At 42.3% G+C, this 15000-nt stretch overlaps 2 protein-coding genes and 1 long non-coding RNA gene across 6 annotated transcripts in view; 2 read left to right on the top strand and 1 right to left on the bottom strand.

Moving 5' to 3' along the window:
• LOC130566868 (receptor-type tyrosine-protein phosphatase mu-like) overlaps positions 1 to 124 on the top strand; it is a 26430-nt gene extending 26306 nt beyond the window's left edge. The window contains exon 10 of the mRNA XM_057354680.1: positions 36 to 124. Coding sequence (XP_057210663.1) covers positions 36 to 124 — 89 coding nt within the window. The remainder of the gene's footprint in view (positions 1 to 35) is intronic.
• A 3563-nt stretch (positions 125 to 3687) lies between these two features.
• LOC130566709 (uncharacterized) lies at positions 3688 to 4638 on the bottom strand. Its single transcript, XR_008964511.1, has 3 exons — positions 4407 to 4638; positions 4182 to 4220; positions 3688 to 4087 (listed from the first exon to the last, which is right to left on the bottom strand). It is a non-coding gene; the product is annotated as an uncharacterized LOC130566709 (long non-coding RNA).
• A 1211-nt stretch (positions 4639 to 5849) lies between these two features.
• ptk2aa (protein tyrosine kinase 2aa) overlaps positions 5850 to 15000 on the top strand; it is an 11823-nt gene continuing 2672 nt past the window's right edge. Inside the window, exons 1-16 of one of the 4 annotated variants that reach the window (XM_057354392.1) lie at positions 5851 to 6213; positions 8079 to 8102; positions 8623 to 8720; positions 8842 to 8926; positions 9026 to 9126; positions 9677 to 9792; positions 9878 to 9978; positions 10111 to 10200; positions 10331 to 10535; positions 10852 to 10963; positions 11727 to 11807; positions 11900 to 12025; positions 12102 to 12215; positions 13344 to 13406; positions 13664 to 13703; positions 13797 to 13894. In XM_057354392.1, the coding sequence (XP_057210375.1) occupies positions 6039 to 6213; positions 8079 to 8102; positions 8623 to 8720; positions 8842 to 8926; positions 9026 to 9126; positions 9677 to 9792; positions 9878 to 9978; positions 10111 to 10200; positions 10331 to 10535; positions 10852 to 10963; positions 11727 to 11807; positions 11900 to 12025; positions 12102 to 12215; positions 13344 to 13406; positions 13664 to 13703; positions 13797 to 13894 (1629 nt within the window). In that variant the 5' untranslated portion in view covers positions 5851 to 6038. Of the gene's footprint in view, positions 6214 to 8078; positions 8103 to 8622; positions 8721 to 8841; positions 8927 to 9025; positions 9127 to 9676; positions 9793 to 9877; positions 9979 to 10110; positions 10201 to 10330; positions 10536 to 10851; positions 10964 to 11726; positions 11808 to 11899; positions 12026 to 12101; positions 12216 to 13343; positions 13407 to 13663; positions 13704 to 13796; positions 13895 to 15000 lie in introns of all 4 variants that reach the window. The other 3 variants (XM_057354393.1, XM_057354394.1, XM_057354395.1) reach the window with 3 other exon arrangements.

Genomic DNA, 15000 nt, shown 5'->3' with positions numbered 1-15000 from the left:
GGCTGAATGCTCTATGTTCTGTTCGTGCATTACAGACATATATGACCAGGACCAGTGTTTTCAGGAAGAGCAACCAGCTCTTTATTTCATGGGCACCCCCTCACAATGGGAGTCCCATATCTAAGCAGCGCCTCTCACATTGGCTTGTGAGCGCCATAGCCCTGGCATATGAATCAAAGGGAGTGCAGCCCCCAGGAACCACCAGAGCTCATTCCACGAGGGGCTTAGCTGCCTCTTGGGCTTTGTTCAGGCGAGTATCACTGCAGGACATCTGCTCTGCTGCCAGCTGGGCTTCTCCCCATACATTTGTGCGTCACTACCGATTGGATGTCACCAAAACCTCGGTAGCACATTCTGTTTTAGGAGTGGGGTCTTCATAGCCCCTCCGTGTTATATTCCTTTACCTTCTGTTTACACATTGTAAGGGTTACAAAGGTTGAACGGGCCGGCGGGCCATGCACATTCATGTCACCAAGCATGCATTCACATTCCTGCCTGGGTGTTATTTATGTGCCTCATACATGTTGCCTGTCCTGCATGTGCACAGCAGCTGTGTGTGCATCACTGTTGCCAGGTGCATGATTATGGGACGCATCAAGCAATGCCCCCTTGGGGGTGACCGTCCTTTTTCTGGCTTACAGAACCTCACTGTGAGTGTATTGGGCTATCGGGGAGCTGTACATGTCTCTCCCATAGGTGGATCTCGAACACGAGATGATGAAAGAGAACAATAGGTTACTTTTGTAACCCCGGTTCTCTGAAACATAGAGTGGAGAGATCCACCAGCTTTGCCCTGCTTGCAGCACGAGAAGCGAATATACTTACTGAAGAAGAGCAGCGCAGGCAGACCTTATATGCTCTCAGGTAAGGGGGTGGGGCATTACCTGGCATTGGCTGCGCGCTTCTGTCTGTCTAGCCAGACTTGGTGCAATTGGAGGCTTCTGCAGAGGTCAGGTACGGATGCCCATACCATAGGTCAGGGCTCTAGACTAACTTTTTGCACTGGTGCGCCTAACTTTTTTTCTTAGGTGCACCAGCACAAAAGTTAGGTGCACCCAAATTTTCGACCACATCGCATTTAACACCGCAGTTTTACAAGTTCACTTTTTAAAAATCGCTGTCCACATAGGCAATATTGACTTGTAAATGATTAACTAACAATCTGGTCAACATAAAAGTTCTTTATTTGAAGCACAATTCTACAAGAAAGCAGGGCTCTAGACTAACACTTGAGAGAGGTGGCACTGGTGCTACTAAGTTATTCAGTTGGTGGCACCAGCCCTTAATTTGATAGCACCAGAGTCGTGGGGTGAGGTAAGAAAAAAGTCACTAAAACTTCATTAAAATGTGTTTAATACATTAATAAATCAATTAGAAATTAATACAAATCATTGTTTATGATTGAATTATTTTTATTGTATATGTAAACTCTCTTTCAACACTTTACCATATTTAAAGCACATCTTTCTTAAAGCTACTTTCTTCCTTTATTTGTTGTGAACGACTCCTATAAGAGAACACAATTCCTTTAATATCAGTGAGTGTTTTTGGGCCCGTCCGTTGTTGTTTGATGAACATTATAAACAGAGATCTTTATTATGCTGCTGCCCCTTTAAGAGCTTGCGCAATATACCGGAACACGTGTTTTGTTTCCCAACTGTTTGGTCACGAAACAAACTGAATACCTTTACAAGGTTTCTTGTTAATATGGGAATTTTTAGGTTATTTTGTGTTAATATGTCCGTTTCAGAGTAAGAAGGCGTGAAAGAGAACTCCGTTTAGTATTTTGTGCTCTGACTCTCTGGGCGCGCGCATGTCAAACAACCCGCGAGACTTGAAGGCTTTTCGTGATTATTCTTCATGAAAGCTGCATTGATACACGTTTGTCTTGTATCAATAGATACTTACAAATAAATAGTATTTAGCGTGATGTATAACGTTTTGTATGCTTTGCAGTATTGTTAGAGATCTAGATCTTTGCAGTATTGTTAGAGATCTTTATACAATAGTTTAGTGCATAAAGTTTAAACACGTGTTTCCTGCATTAGCTTCACATGCATACAATACTTGCAACACATTTCGTTATCTTTGCTGTTTTGTACCTTAGCCGGGGAAATTCTTGTATTCTGCATATTTATTTAAGTTGCAAGATTGAGTGCTTCACTCGTCTGCTCTTTCGGTCCTTCGCCTCTTACCCGTAACCCGCGAATTACGTCTTTGGGGGCGGGGAAAAAAAAAAAAAAAGAATGGTTGAAGGAGGGGAGACGAAAATGAGTGACTGAATGGCCACTCTCTCTCTCTCTCTCTCTCTCTCTCTCTCTCTCTCTCTCTCTCTCTCTCTCTCTCTCTCTCTCTCTCTCTCTCTCTCCCTCTCTCTCTCTCTCTCTCTCATATTAAAATGCACGACGCATTGAGAATTGTATAAGAAATAGCGAGTTCTATGGGCGCTTTATCTCAAGAGGCGGGACAGGCTTCTGTTATGAAGACTGAGTTAACTTTTAGAGAAACATTTACGAGAAAGTCTTAAGTATTATATGCATGTCCTAATTATTATGTGACCACCACTGACTGAATCTCTAATGTACATCTGCGAGACTTAATGTTGCGTGACGATTCACTGCAAAATAACGTAAATTAAACGTAGTTAAATAACTTAAAAATAAATTATATTTTGACCCTAAATTCTGCGACACGGTGTCTGCTCAGTCTATATTAACCCCTTTCCCTTTGTAAAACCACAGCAAAGCACTGACGTCATATTGAGTATATTGCTTAAGTACATTTTTACTTTAATTTTGTAATGGTTTTAATGGAAAAAGCTAGCTAATGGTTCATATAGTATTTTGATGGAAACCATTAGAATTTATGTAACGGTTTCTATTGGGTTTCTATTCCCTCAACTCAATAACCCTTTCCATTAAAACCATTACAAACTTATTTTTTATAGTGTGTTTTGGGCATTATTCCAGTAGGATTTAACATCCCACCAATAGATTCCATCACATACCAGTAGAACCATTACAGATTCAATTAAAACCAATACAAATCCCTTAAAAACCTTTATAACTTCTTTAATGGTTTCTATTGTTGTATTTTTTGAGCAGGGTTCTATTGTTTTTTTCAGCAGGGATATTAATTTTCTTAATAAATAATAAACCTTTTTAAATGGATTTTTCATAAATAAAATAAAGTGATTTTAACATTAATTGTGCATTTAAAAGTGAACACACCTTGTTTGTTGAGTACTTTGTGTTCTCTGAAAAAATGCCATTGCACTTTAAAGTATTACATAACACCTCAGAGGAACATCTCAGTGTACACCAATCAAAAATGTTTTAGATTTAAAAAATGTGTTTGGTCTGAAGATCTACACTGTCATCTAGAGGTCGTATGCAGTAGGTGAAGCTGATTCTCAACTTTATGTATCAGCTTCATCTCAGAAAGTAAGTTAGTCACTGCACTCAACAGCACGGGTATTCTAAGCACTGACATTAATGAAATGACATTACAAAACTGTTTATGATGATGAAAGCTGTATTATACAGTGGCTTGCAAAAGTATTCATCCCCCTTCATTTTATTCACATTTTGTTATGCTGCTGCCTTATCTTAAACTACTTTAAATGATTATTTTTTACATTAATCTACACTCCATGCACAATAATGACAAAACAAAAAACTGATTTTTGACAGCTTTGCAAATTTATTAAAAATAAAAAACAAAAGTGCCAAGGGTCCATCCTTTTAATCCCTTTCTGCAACACAGCTGTGCACAAATACCCGGTGGAAAAAATTCAATGCATAAATATGTCACCTTTATTGTGATAAAACAGGTGTAAAATAAACCGAGCTGATGCGTGGTCACATGATGGGGTTGGTCGGGTGGGATGATCTCATTGTTCTCATTCTGAACACACGTCTCTCCTGCAATCTCTTTCTTGGATGTTGCTGCTAGACAGCGAGATAGATGGCACAAGAGCGGACAGTATAAGAAAGGGCATCCCATAATGCTCATGTTAAATCCAGGGTCAAGGATAAGAGCGACATCATCAGTGAGGGTCCAAGAATGGCTCCGTCAGATTTGCCAACTGAAAACATTGAACAGTTATTGTGAGAGTTTATCTAGAATACTGTAGGCTATTGTATGTATAAAATATTGTACTTTTTGCAAAAGAGACTTACAGTTTAGATGTATGATCTCCTTCTTGATCCTTGGATTTTCTGTAAAAACAGATTTTATTTAACCACCATAAAAATGACAAATAAAGACAAAACCAAACAAACAAACAAACAAACAAACCCATGACAATCTGTCAGCATTAGATGTAGCTTCAGTTTTATGATTCAGTCACTTCCTAACCAAAGACCAAACACTATGAAGCATATGTTAGTGTGTCAAGCACTGACCGAACACTATGAGGCGGGTGTGCGTGTTGGTTGATCCCAAAGGGTTTTGGACTGTGCAACGATACATTGAGCCGTTGAGCTCAGCTGGGACTCTTTCCAGAACCAGCACTTTCCCAAATCTCTCTTCACTTCCATCCAGCAGGGGTCCTCCCACACGTGTCCATGTGAACAGAGGCTCGGGAAACACTTCATTCTACAACACATAGAGAAAACAAATAATTGCAACACTTACACCGCACTTCATCTCCCTGAGTAGTTACACACAGCATGACTTTATATACACTCACCTAAAGGATTATTAGGAACACCTGTTCAATTTCTCATTAATGCAATTATCTAATCAACCAATCACATGGCAGTTGCTTCAATGCATTTAGGGGTGTGGTCCTGGTCAAGACAATCTCCTGAACTCCAAACTGAATGTCAGAATGGGAAAGAAAGGTGATTTAAGCAATTTTGAGCGTGGCATGGTTGTTGGTGCCAGACGGGCCGGTCTGAGTATTTCACAATCTGCTCAGTTACTGGGATTTTCACGCACAACCATTTCTAGGGTTTACAAAGAATGGTGTGAAAAGGGAAAAACATCCAGTATGCGGCAGTCCTGTGGGCGAAAATGCCTTGTTGATGCTAGAGGTCAGAGGAGAATGGGCCGACTGATTCAAGCTGATAGAAGAGCAACTTTGACTGAAATAACCACTCGTTACAACCGAGGTATGCAGCAAAGCATTTGTGAAGCCACAACACGCACAACCTTGAGGCAGATGGGCTACAACAGCAGAAGACCCCACCGGGTACCACTCATCTCCACTACAAATAGGAAAAAGAGGCTACAATTTGCACGAGCTCACCAAAATTGGACAGTTGAAGACTGGAAAAATGTTGCCTGGTCTGATGAGTCTCTCTCTCTCTCCCTCTCTCTCTCTCTCTCTCTCATATTAAAATGCACGACGCATTGAGAATTGTATAAGAAATAGCGAGTTCTATGGGCGCTTTATCTCAAGAGGCGGGACAGGCTTCTGTTATGAAGACTGAGTTAACTTTTAGAGAAACATTTACGAGAAAGTCTTAAGTATTATATGCATGTCCTAATTATTATGTGACCACCACTGACTGAATCTCTAATGTACATCTGCGAGACTTAATGTTGCGTGACGATTCACTGCAAAATAACGTAAATTAAACGTAGTTAAATAACTTAAAAATAAATTATATTTTGACCCTAAATTCTGCGACACGGTGTCTGCTCAGTCTATATTAACCCCTTTCCCTTTGTAAAACCACAGCAAAGCACTGACGTCATATTGAGTATATTGCTTAAGTACATTTTTACTTTAATTTTGTAATGCTCTCTCTCTCTCTCTCTCTCTCTCTCTCTCTCTCTCTCTCTCTCTCTCTCTCTCTCTCTCTCTCTCTCTCTCTGTCTCTCTCTCTCTCTCTCTCTCTCTCTCTCTCTCTCTCTCTCTGTGTTCTTTAAAGGTACAGTTATTTAGAGAAGTCTCTGATTGGTCGGTTAGACAGACAGATATGTGAAGCAGCATAGATTCAGTTCAGTGATTTTAAAAGAGAGAAGTGCACTGGATTGTGTTCTGTGGATGTGTTTTTGGTCGGGTCTAGTTTCTCTAGTGGAAGTATATGTGTGTGTGTGTGTGTGTGCGTGCGTGCGTGCGTGCGTGTGTGTGTGTGGTGAGCGAGTGGGCGTTATTTGGCCCGTGTGTGTGTGTCACTGACCACTGCTTCTTTCTCTCTGCAGAAACAGACGACTACGCAGAGATCATCGATGAGGAAGACACCTACACTATGCCCTCTAGTAAGTACACTTAACTGGTGCTGTATATGAAGTGTGTGTGTGTTGTCATCCAGATGTTTCCGTCCAGATTCTAATGGTTTCAGAGCCAAACCGTTCTTTTTTCCTTCTGTCTGGCTCTTTCAGTTTGTTGATGTGGCGACGAGTGAAATGTGAAGTATCTGCTCTGAGACAGCAGAATATTCCGTCTGGAAACTGATGTAGGCCCGAGAGTTTCTGTCTGAACTTTAGACAGATTATATTTAGGTGTTTATCAAATAAAACACTGCAGATGTATTTTTTATTCATGGTAGAAATGCAGAATGTTTCTTTTTCATAAACAGTAGACGTGTCTCGGTTCAGATAACTCTCCAAACGTGTGCGTGTGAGTCAGAGGTGTAAACCTCACGAGTGTGTGACTTACAGAAATGGCTCTGATCTCAGGACAGTTATTCAGTCGTGTTGTTTCAGAAAGCTCAGAAATGGTGTTATATTGCTGACTCCGCTGTGATGTTTTCTTGATCTTATCTCTGCTGGGATGTTTTCATATGATGGACACACAGTATATCTGCTTATGTTTCACAAAGAGAGAAAGTCATCCAGGTTTAACCCTTTATAGCGCACTCATTGAAATACTTAGAAATTCAACATTTCAACCCTGGAGTGTTATTGGAGGTTATCACAAGACTTTTGAGCTTTTGTGACTTAACAGAAAAAAAATGATGTTGAAAGTCAAGGTCAATGAAGTTACCATACATGGTTCCTCGCCGGTCTATGGTCATTTTTTCCCCAAAACGTTTATATATTTAAAAATATAAGACACATATATAAAATATAAATAAATGCATAAAACATATAGAAACTTCATAGAATATTTACTTAGGAACATTTAGGAACACAAACACACACTCAAAACCGTGTCAGTGAGCTGCAGATCTATTGAAATAAAGAATATTGACATATAAATTGTAAGTATATCATATATCACTTATTTTAGCAGTAATAAGGCTCACAGTAAAAATAAACACAAATATATGCCATTTAGGTATAATACAAACTGTAATAAGTTTAAGTTTCCCACTGGATCACTGTATAATGTTATACAAACCTGTGGAAACATTCAATGCATGAATAAATACTATTGCCCTATGTTCATGCATTATTAGTAAAAGAATGACACACTAGACGCATCGGGCGTATGTCTAAATATGGACACTTTGTCATTTACCTGAAACGGGCATATGATCAAATATGATCACACCATTTTTCAGCAACAGTGCTCATTCATTTCTAGACATCCTACACAAAAAACATCTATCTCACCATTATTCACAACTATTCAACCATATTACGTGTGAGTTTCATTAACTTATCGTTCTTCGTTTCGATGATGTTTATGTATTTGTAGGAGTAGGTAGGAGCGCAGATCCTTGTTTTACGAATTCCGGAATTACGCTGAAGTTTGAAACGCCCCGGCAACTCCTGATTGGCCACATGCCATGATGTCACTATTTGTGACGTAGACTGATCTCTCTGATTGACTGGGAGACATCCATGCGCTTACACAAGCTCACGGAGAGGCATGGAAACGCTGTTGGGATTGGTCGATTAAGTTATCAAATATGGTTAAGATGATGATGAGAATCTTAAAGCCCTCTGATAGACATTCATTCAGTGTCACATGAACGTCAACGTGTTTTACTAAATGAGGTTTTGTCATGTTATATTGTGCTGAACACACACACACGCACACACACGCGCACACACACACACACACACACACACACACCAGCCTGAATGTTTGTTTCTCAGCATCTGCAGATTTCTTTTTCTTTTCTGATTCTCTTTCATTCTCTTCTAAATCTCTCGCTTTTCTCTTCAACAACCAGCTGAAGTCTATGGATTAGACGCAGGTAACCGTCTGTTATTGTTCTGTTTCTCATGTGTGTCTCAGATGTGAGTGTGTTTGAATGTCTTCAGTGTCTCACGGGCTAATGCAGGTTTTCACACGGCTCGATTTCAAATCTCTGCTCGTGTTTCACCTGAAAATGATGATTGAGAAGATTTAAGTCTAAATTTGTTTCAAGTTTTGAATATGTCAGAAGACCTGCACTAGCCGTTGATTTGCAGAACTGGGGATCCAACCAATAGTTTTGATTTACTCATTTCTATTCTTCATACCTTTAGTTAGTGACATTTCTCACTTGATGTAGTTTAGTCTTCATGAGTGTTGTATTTTAACCAGGCTCTTGTGTCTGTAAACTCATTAGACTTCCTCTGAGTCGAGTAGATGCTGTGATGGAGGTTTGCTGACCTGTTTGTGCATGTTGTTCTGCGGCGGTCACGTGAAGGACCACTAGCATGATGATGAGGGTCACTTGTCTGATGTTCACACGCGTGTGATGCGAGGTCACTTGTGTTTTCTGCTCCTAGCTCAGGACTATGAAATCCAGCGAGACAGGATCGAGCTGGGCCGGTGTATCGGTGAGGGACAGTTTGGAGACGTCCACCAGGGGGTCTACGTCAGTCCGGTAAGACCCTCAAAAGTGACTGTAAATAAAGTCAAATCATTAGAGAGGAGAATGAGCAGCATCTTTAAATGTTCGTGGAGTTGGCTGCGTTGTGACGTGTTCAGTATTTTCTGCCTGGCAGGAGAATCCATGTCTATCCGTGGCCATAAAGACGTGTAAGAACTGCACATCTGACAGCGTCCGTGAGAAGTTTCTGCAGGAGGCCTGTGAGTATAAAAGCCCATCAGAACTCTGTGATGAATGAAAGAGTTTTATTTGAAGAGACCTGAAAGACACAACGATGATGTGTTTGTTATATTTGACAGTGACAATGAGGCAGTTTGATCATCCACACATCGTGAAGCTGATCGGAATAATCACAGAAAATCCCGTCTGGATCATTATGGAGCTGTGTACACTCGGAGAGGTCCGCTTCAACTCACACACTGCAAAAATCACATTCTTCCTAAGTGCTTTTGTCTGTTTTGTACAAATAACTAAACATTCTTAAATCAAGATGCACTTTCATGACAAGAAAAGTGATGTTGAGTCTCTTTCTCTAAGGAGAACAGTATAAGAATTAAGGAAGTTTATGGTCAAAACAAGCAAAAAAAATCTGCCAATGGGGTGAGAAAATAAACTTGAATTAGGTAGTTGAGAAAATGGTCAAACTAAATTCAAGTTTATTTTTCTCGCCCCATTGGCAGATTTGTTTGCTTAATTTTACCTTATACGTGCTTAATTCTTCTATCATTTTTCATAAAACAAGACTAAATATCTCTGGTCACTTTTCTTGTCAAGTAATTGGATATTGATTTAAGAAGTTTTAGGTATTTTAACTAAAAACAAGACAAAAAGGCTTAGCAAGAATGTCATTTTTTGCAGTGCACACTCACCTGGCTCAAGTTTTAGGCCTTCTGATTGGCCGCTTTCTCTTTACGTTCTCTTCGATGATTGGTGTAACTTTGTTCTTGTAGTTGAGGTCGTTCCTACAAGTGAGAAAGTACAACCTGGATCTGTCCGCACTGATTCTGTTCGCCCACCAGCTGAGCACAGCGCTGGCGTACCTGGAGAGCAAACGCTTCGTGCACAGGTGAGCGTCACCACACATCTGCACACGCGTGTGCTTCATCATCTCACCTCAGATTTCACACCTGTGTGTGTGTGTGTGTCCACAGGGACATTGCTGCCAGAAATGTGTTGGTGTCTTCCACAGACTGTGTGAAACTGGGTGACTTTGGCCTGTCCAGATACATGGAGGACAGCTCTTATTATAAAGGTAAAACTTTCAACATACAACATTGTTCATTTCAAATAGATCTACGGTAAACAACAACAGATTATTATAGACCAGATGAAATAGATATGAAGACACAGCCTGCTCACGAGTGACAGAAGTTTGTCTTTCCAGCTTCTAAAGGGAAACTGCCCATCAAATGGATGGCTCCAGAATCCATAAACTTCCGTCGGTTCACCTCGGCCAGTGACGTCTGGATGTTTGGTTCGTTCTTCATATGTCGACACTGAGAAATGTTTCTTATGAACCCCATGCATTATTCTTCATAAAGTGTGTAAAAGCGCACTGGTCAACTCTCGTGGGTTTATTTTGTGCTCATCTGATCTGACGTCAGGTGTGTGTATGTGGGAGATTCTCATGTTTGGAATAAAGCCCTTCCAGGGCGTGAAGAATAACGATGTCATCGGGCGGATAGAGAACGGCGAGAGGCTGGCGATGCCCCCCAACTGCCCCCCCACCCTCTACAGCCTGATGACCAAATGTTGGGCGTACGACCCCAGCAAACGTCCCCGATTCACCGAGCTCAAAACACAACTCAGGTCAGTGTGGGGTTTTATTTGGCTGGGGTCCTGACACTAGAGGTCTCTCTTGAGCTTGCACAGGGTGACGTCCAAAATCATTTAACCACACGGTTCACCCAGAACTAAAAAAAACCATTTACTCAGTCTCAGTTCGTTCCAGACTGTCTTTAGTCAAACACAAGAGCGAGAATGATGACGTTTTCATGTAAATAGTCCCTTTGGGTCGGATGGGATTGCAACAACATAAAGGCCAGTAAATGATTTGTGAGCCATGAATGTGATCCGTGATGTTTTGTTTACAGTGTGATTTGTGTCTCACTGCGTGTCTGTGCAGCACTATCTTAGAAGAGGAGAAGGTCCAGCAGGAGGAGAGGTTTCGTATGGAGGTGAGAAGACAGGTGACGGTGTCGTGGGATTCTGGTAATTCAGACGAGGCTCCTCCTAAGGTGAGACGCCGCTGGACCAACACCACACAAACGCATCAGCCGTGTGTCACCCGTATAAACCATCTGTTCCTAAACACAAACATTCATTCTGTGAACTGATGCAGAATGCGCTAAATAACGCAGCCTAACGCCGTTTTCATAATAAGAGTTTTAAAGGGCACTATAAAGCCATCTCCAATTCTTGTACAGATTACATTATTACTCACAATAGTTTAGGGGGGCTAAGCTAGAACTTTAGGGGGGCTTTAGCTCCCCTAAAAAGGGCCTAGCAACGCCACTGTGCTGTATCTTATAATCGCACCGCGTCACGTCTACAACTCGCGTCACAGGATCGCACACCGGATGCTTACATTCTGCATGCGCAGCTGAAGTTCAGAGTCTCGTCCTGATGCACGATGGGCCATTAACTTTTCATGATTCTGTTTTAGTTGGAAAAACGTTTGGCTTTTGAACGTCAATCAGTGAATATGCTCTTTGGCTCACTTTGGTAAATTCCGGTGTGTGACGCGGGACGCTTTTACGCCTGCCGTTTTTCACACTCACATTACTTTGTTTAGTCACGAGACGTCAATTTTACATTTACATTTTTATGCATTTGGCAGACGCTTTATGCATTATACTTTACATTTGTTTCTGACTATCTGGGATCGAACCCATGACCTTGGCGTTGCTAGCGCCACGCTCAGGAAAGCTGTGATAAACGCGCGAGATTATCATCCCGGTGTGGATACGTAGCATTGAACTGTACATGTTATTTTCACAGCCCAGCAGACCTGGTTACCCGAGCCCTCGCACCAGTGATGGATATTACCCCAGTCCACAACATCAGCACAATCATTACCAGGTACCACAAACACATCCACCCTTCTGACGTTTGTGTTGGATTGCTATAATGCTGTGTACATCATGATGTGATGAGATCTGTCACACTTGAAGGTGTCTGGATATCCCGGCACACACGTGTCAGCTGCAGCGTTTCCTCCTCAAGCCTCTGTACTGGATTCTCAGGACACCTGGAATCATCACAGACAAGAGATTCCCGTGTGGTCTCCAAACCTGGAGGTGAGCGCCACACCTGAACGCCTCCACAGCGCCGCGTGTTTGATCCGTGTGTGAGCGTGTGTTTTCTGTGTGTCAGGATGGGGCGGCTCTGGGGCGGAGTCAAGGTCACCTGATGGAGGAAACTCTTATCAAACAACAGCAACAGATGGAGGAAGACCAGAGATGGTTAGAACACGAGGAGAGTTTCCTGGTACTGTCACACCTGTCTCTCCATCTGTCTCTCTGTCTGTCTGCATGTGTGTGTGTGTGTGTTTGGCACTTATCAAGACAGTGTTGTTGATGTTACTTCGAGAAAGAAATTGAACAAAATAAAGGCAGACAAGAGGTTTAGTCTTAAAAACAGAGCAGTAAATCTGTCTCGAGGCGTCTGCTCAGGACGTTCTCCAGCGACACAAAACTATGTGATATAAATCGCTTCCAAAGGTCTGAGCCGCTCCCAGGCAGTCGTTTCTCATGATGTCTTTATTTTCAGAGATATTTTAAGCTGGAGGCTGAGAGCAGTTTCCTGTGTTCAGGCGTTTAATTGACACCGAAGTCATCTTACGTTACATTCAGGAGGTTTTAGAAATGATTTTCAGCTGCTTCTTATCCTGTGTGTGATGTGATGGAATCCGGCCCGAGGGTTTTATTTGGCAGCGAAGGTTTGTAGAGATCAGTGGAAGACTGTGAGGTCCATGATGTCTTTTTCTGACAGGAAATAGCTCTCAGAAACAAACGCCAAAGTGTGTGTTCACATCATTAGTGTTGAGATGGATTTCACATCAGAAGTGAACTGTTGTGTTGTGTGAAACTCTCAGTCTGATGGAGCGGACAGTGTGCGTGTATAACACAACTTCCTTATAAAAATAACAGGATGTAGTGTGTCATCTCAAACATGAGCTCAGATTATTAGTTGAAGATAAAGACTGGGGGAGAGAGAGACGTCGGGCTCTTGTAAACGTCTTCGGGAGCAGGACTCACAGTCGGCTCATGGAATCTCAGACGCGGGGCGAGCGGGGCAGAGGATGAAACTCTTTAAGTTGTGTTTTGTCAAGCCGGTAACTGATTGATCATGTGGTGGTGTGTGTTTGTGAAGTGTGTGTGTGTGTGGGATCGGTGTGATGTAGATGTATGTTGATCTATCAGGGATCAGATCAGTCTGTCCTCGTTGAAATGAAACCTTTCGTCTTGGAAACTGCTGTTAAAAGATTTTTTGAACCTCATTGGTGGAATCCAGAACTCTGACGCTGTGAATTGATTATTATTGTGTTGAACATTCTGTTCTGTTGGCGTTGTTAATGATCTGTGCTTCACTCATTCATGTTGTTTGTATGTTCAGAAACTGGAGTCGGGGAACCCGAGGGGCAGTATCGAGCGTGAGGACGGTCCTCTCCAGGGGTCGGTGAGTGACTTCCCATAATTCCTTGCTTGTTTTTCTTCCCTCCCAGAGGGAGATTTACAGCGGCGCAGCAGACACAGGACTTTTCTTACACTTCCTGTTACAGCAATACAGATTTATTGTGTTGTCTGAAAGAGATGAGGGACCGGCCTGAACACATTGCCCTGAAGATGTTTCCCACAATTCCCCAGTCTGACGTAGAAGCGGTGTCTGGAGGAGATGTGTGTTGTAACGCTGGTTTGTGATTGTGTTTTTTTCAGATAGGAAAGCAGCACGGTTACCAGCCGGTGGGTAAAGCAGGTATGAACAAAGACAATCAAATACCTTCTGACCTCCACTGAATCAATCAATCCAACTGAATCATAAATGAATCTGAATCCTCCTCGTGTCCAGCAGATCATGTGCTGCCTCCAAAGAAACCTCCCCGTCCAGGAGCTGCGGGTCATGTGACCAGTCTGAACCCGCTGGAGAATTATAATGAGGGTGTAAAGGTACCGTCAGACACATGCTTCACGTTAACATGCGTGTGCGTGTGCGTGTGTGCGTGTGCGTGTGCGTGTGCGCGTGTGCGTGTGCGCGTGTGCGTGCGTGCGTGCGTGCGTGTGTGTGTGTGTGTGTGTGTGTTTAACTGCCCTAGTGTGCAGCATGCTGACTGACTGACTGACTGATCTGTTTTGCATGTTGCCTTTGCCAGTTGTTGCTGATGGAGAAGCTCTCATGGCACAAAACACACACACACATGTAGGGATGTTATTCTGCTCAGAGCCGAACGCTTTTGAGGTGCGAAGCCGACGCATTTTCAGCCAAACCTCAAAGAATCAGCCTGCTCCAAAATGTTCCCTATCATTTAACACCATGTAATGTTAAAGTTTTTTGTGAAATGTTTATTTTTTTGTGACACTTGTGTAAGAGGTTCTGTGGAGGATTCTGCTGAGAGAAGAAATGCATTGAAACTCCTAGAAAACAGATCTGAGTCTTCCTTTGATCCAGTCACCTCGACTCTATTCTGACTCACAACATCTGATACCTTTAATATCACATGACTCAATGTGAGCCTGCATGAATTCATTTGTATTGGTTTGTTTGCTTGTTTTGCATTAATAACTTGTTCTGTTTTCCTGCATCCCCCCTCCCCCCCACCCACGCTCGCCTGCTTTTGCTGCACTGTTGCACGTAGCCCTGGAGGGTAAGATCACTGCGTGTGTGTGTGTGTGTGTGTGCGCGTGCGCGCGCGTGTGTGTGTGTGTGTGTGCGTGCGTGCGTGCGTGCGTGTGTGTGGTGCGTGCGTGCGTGTGTGTTTGTGTATGTGTGTGTGTTTATGCGTGTGTGTGTGTGTGTGTTCATGTTTGTATATCCCGGTGGGGACCTAAACCTGAATACACACCAACACATGGGGACTCGTGTCACCGTGGGGACCAAAATTGAGGTCCTCATGGGCACAAAAGCTAATAAATTGTACAGAACAATATTTTTTACAAATCTAAAAATGCAAAAAGTGTTCTATGATCTTTAGGTTTAGGGATAGGGTTAGGGATAGGGGATAGAATATACAGTTTGTACAGTATAAAAACATTACGCCTATGGACTGTCCCCACGG

The sequence above is a fragment of the Triplophysa rosa genome, linkage group LG16 (assembly GCF_024868665.1).
Source record: "Triplophysa rosa linkage group LG16, Trosa_1v2, whole genome shotgun sequence".
Classification (NCBI taxonomy): domain Eukaryota; kingdom Metazoa; phylum Chordata; class Actinopteri; order Cypriniformes; family Nemacheilidae; genus Triplophysa; species Triplophysa rosa.
This window is presented reverse-complemented; position numbering and strand designations above follow the sequence as displayed.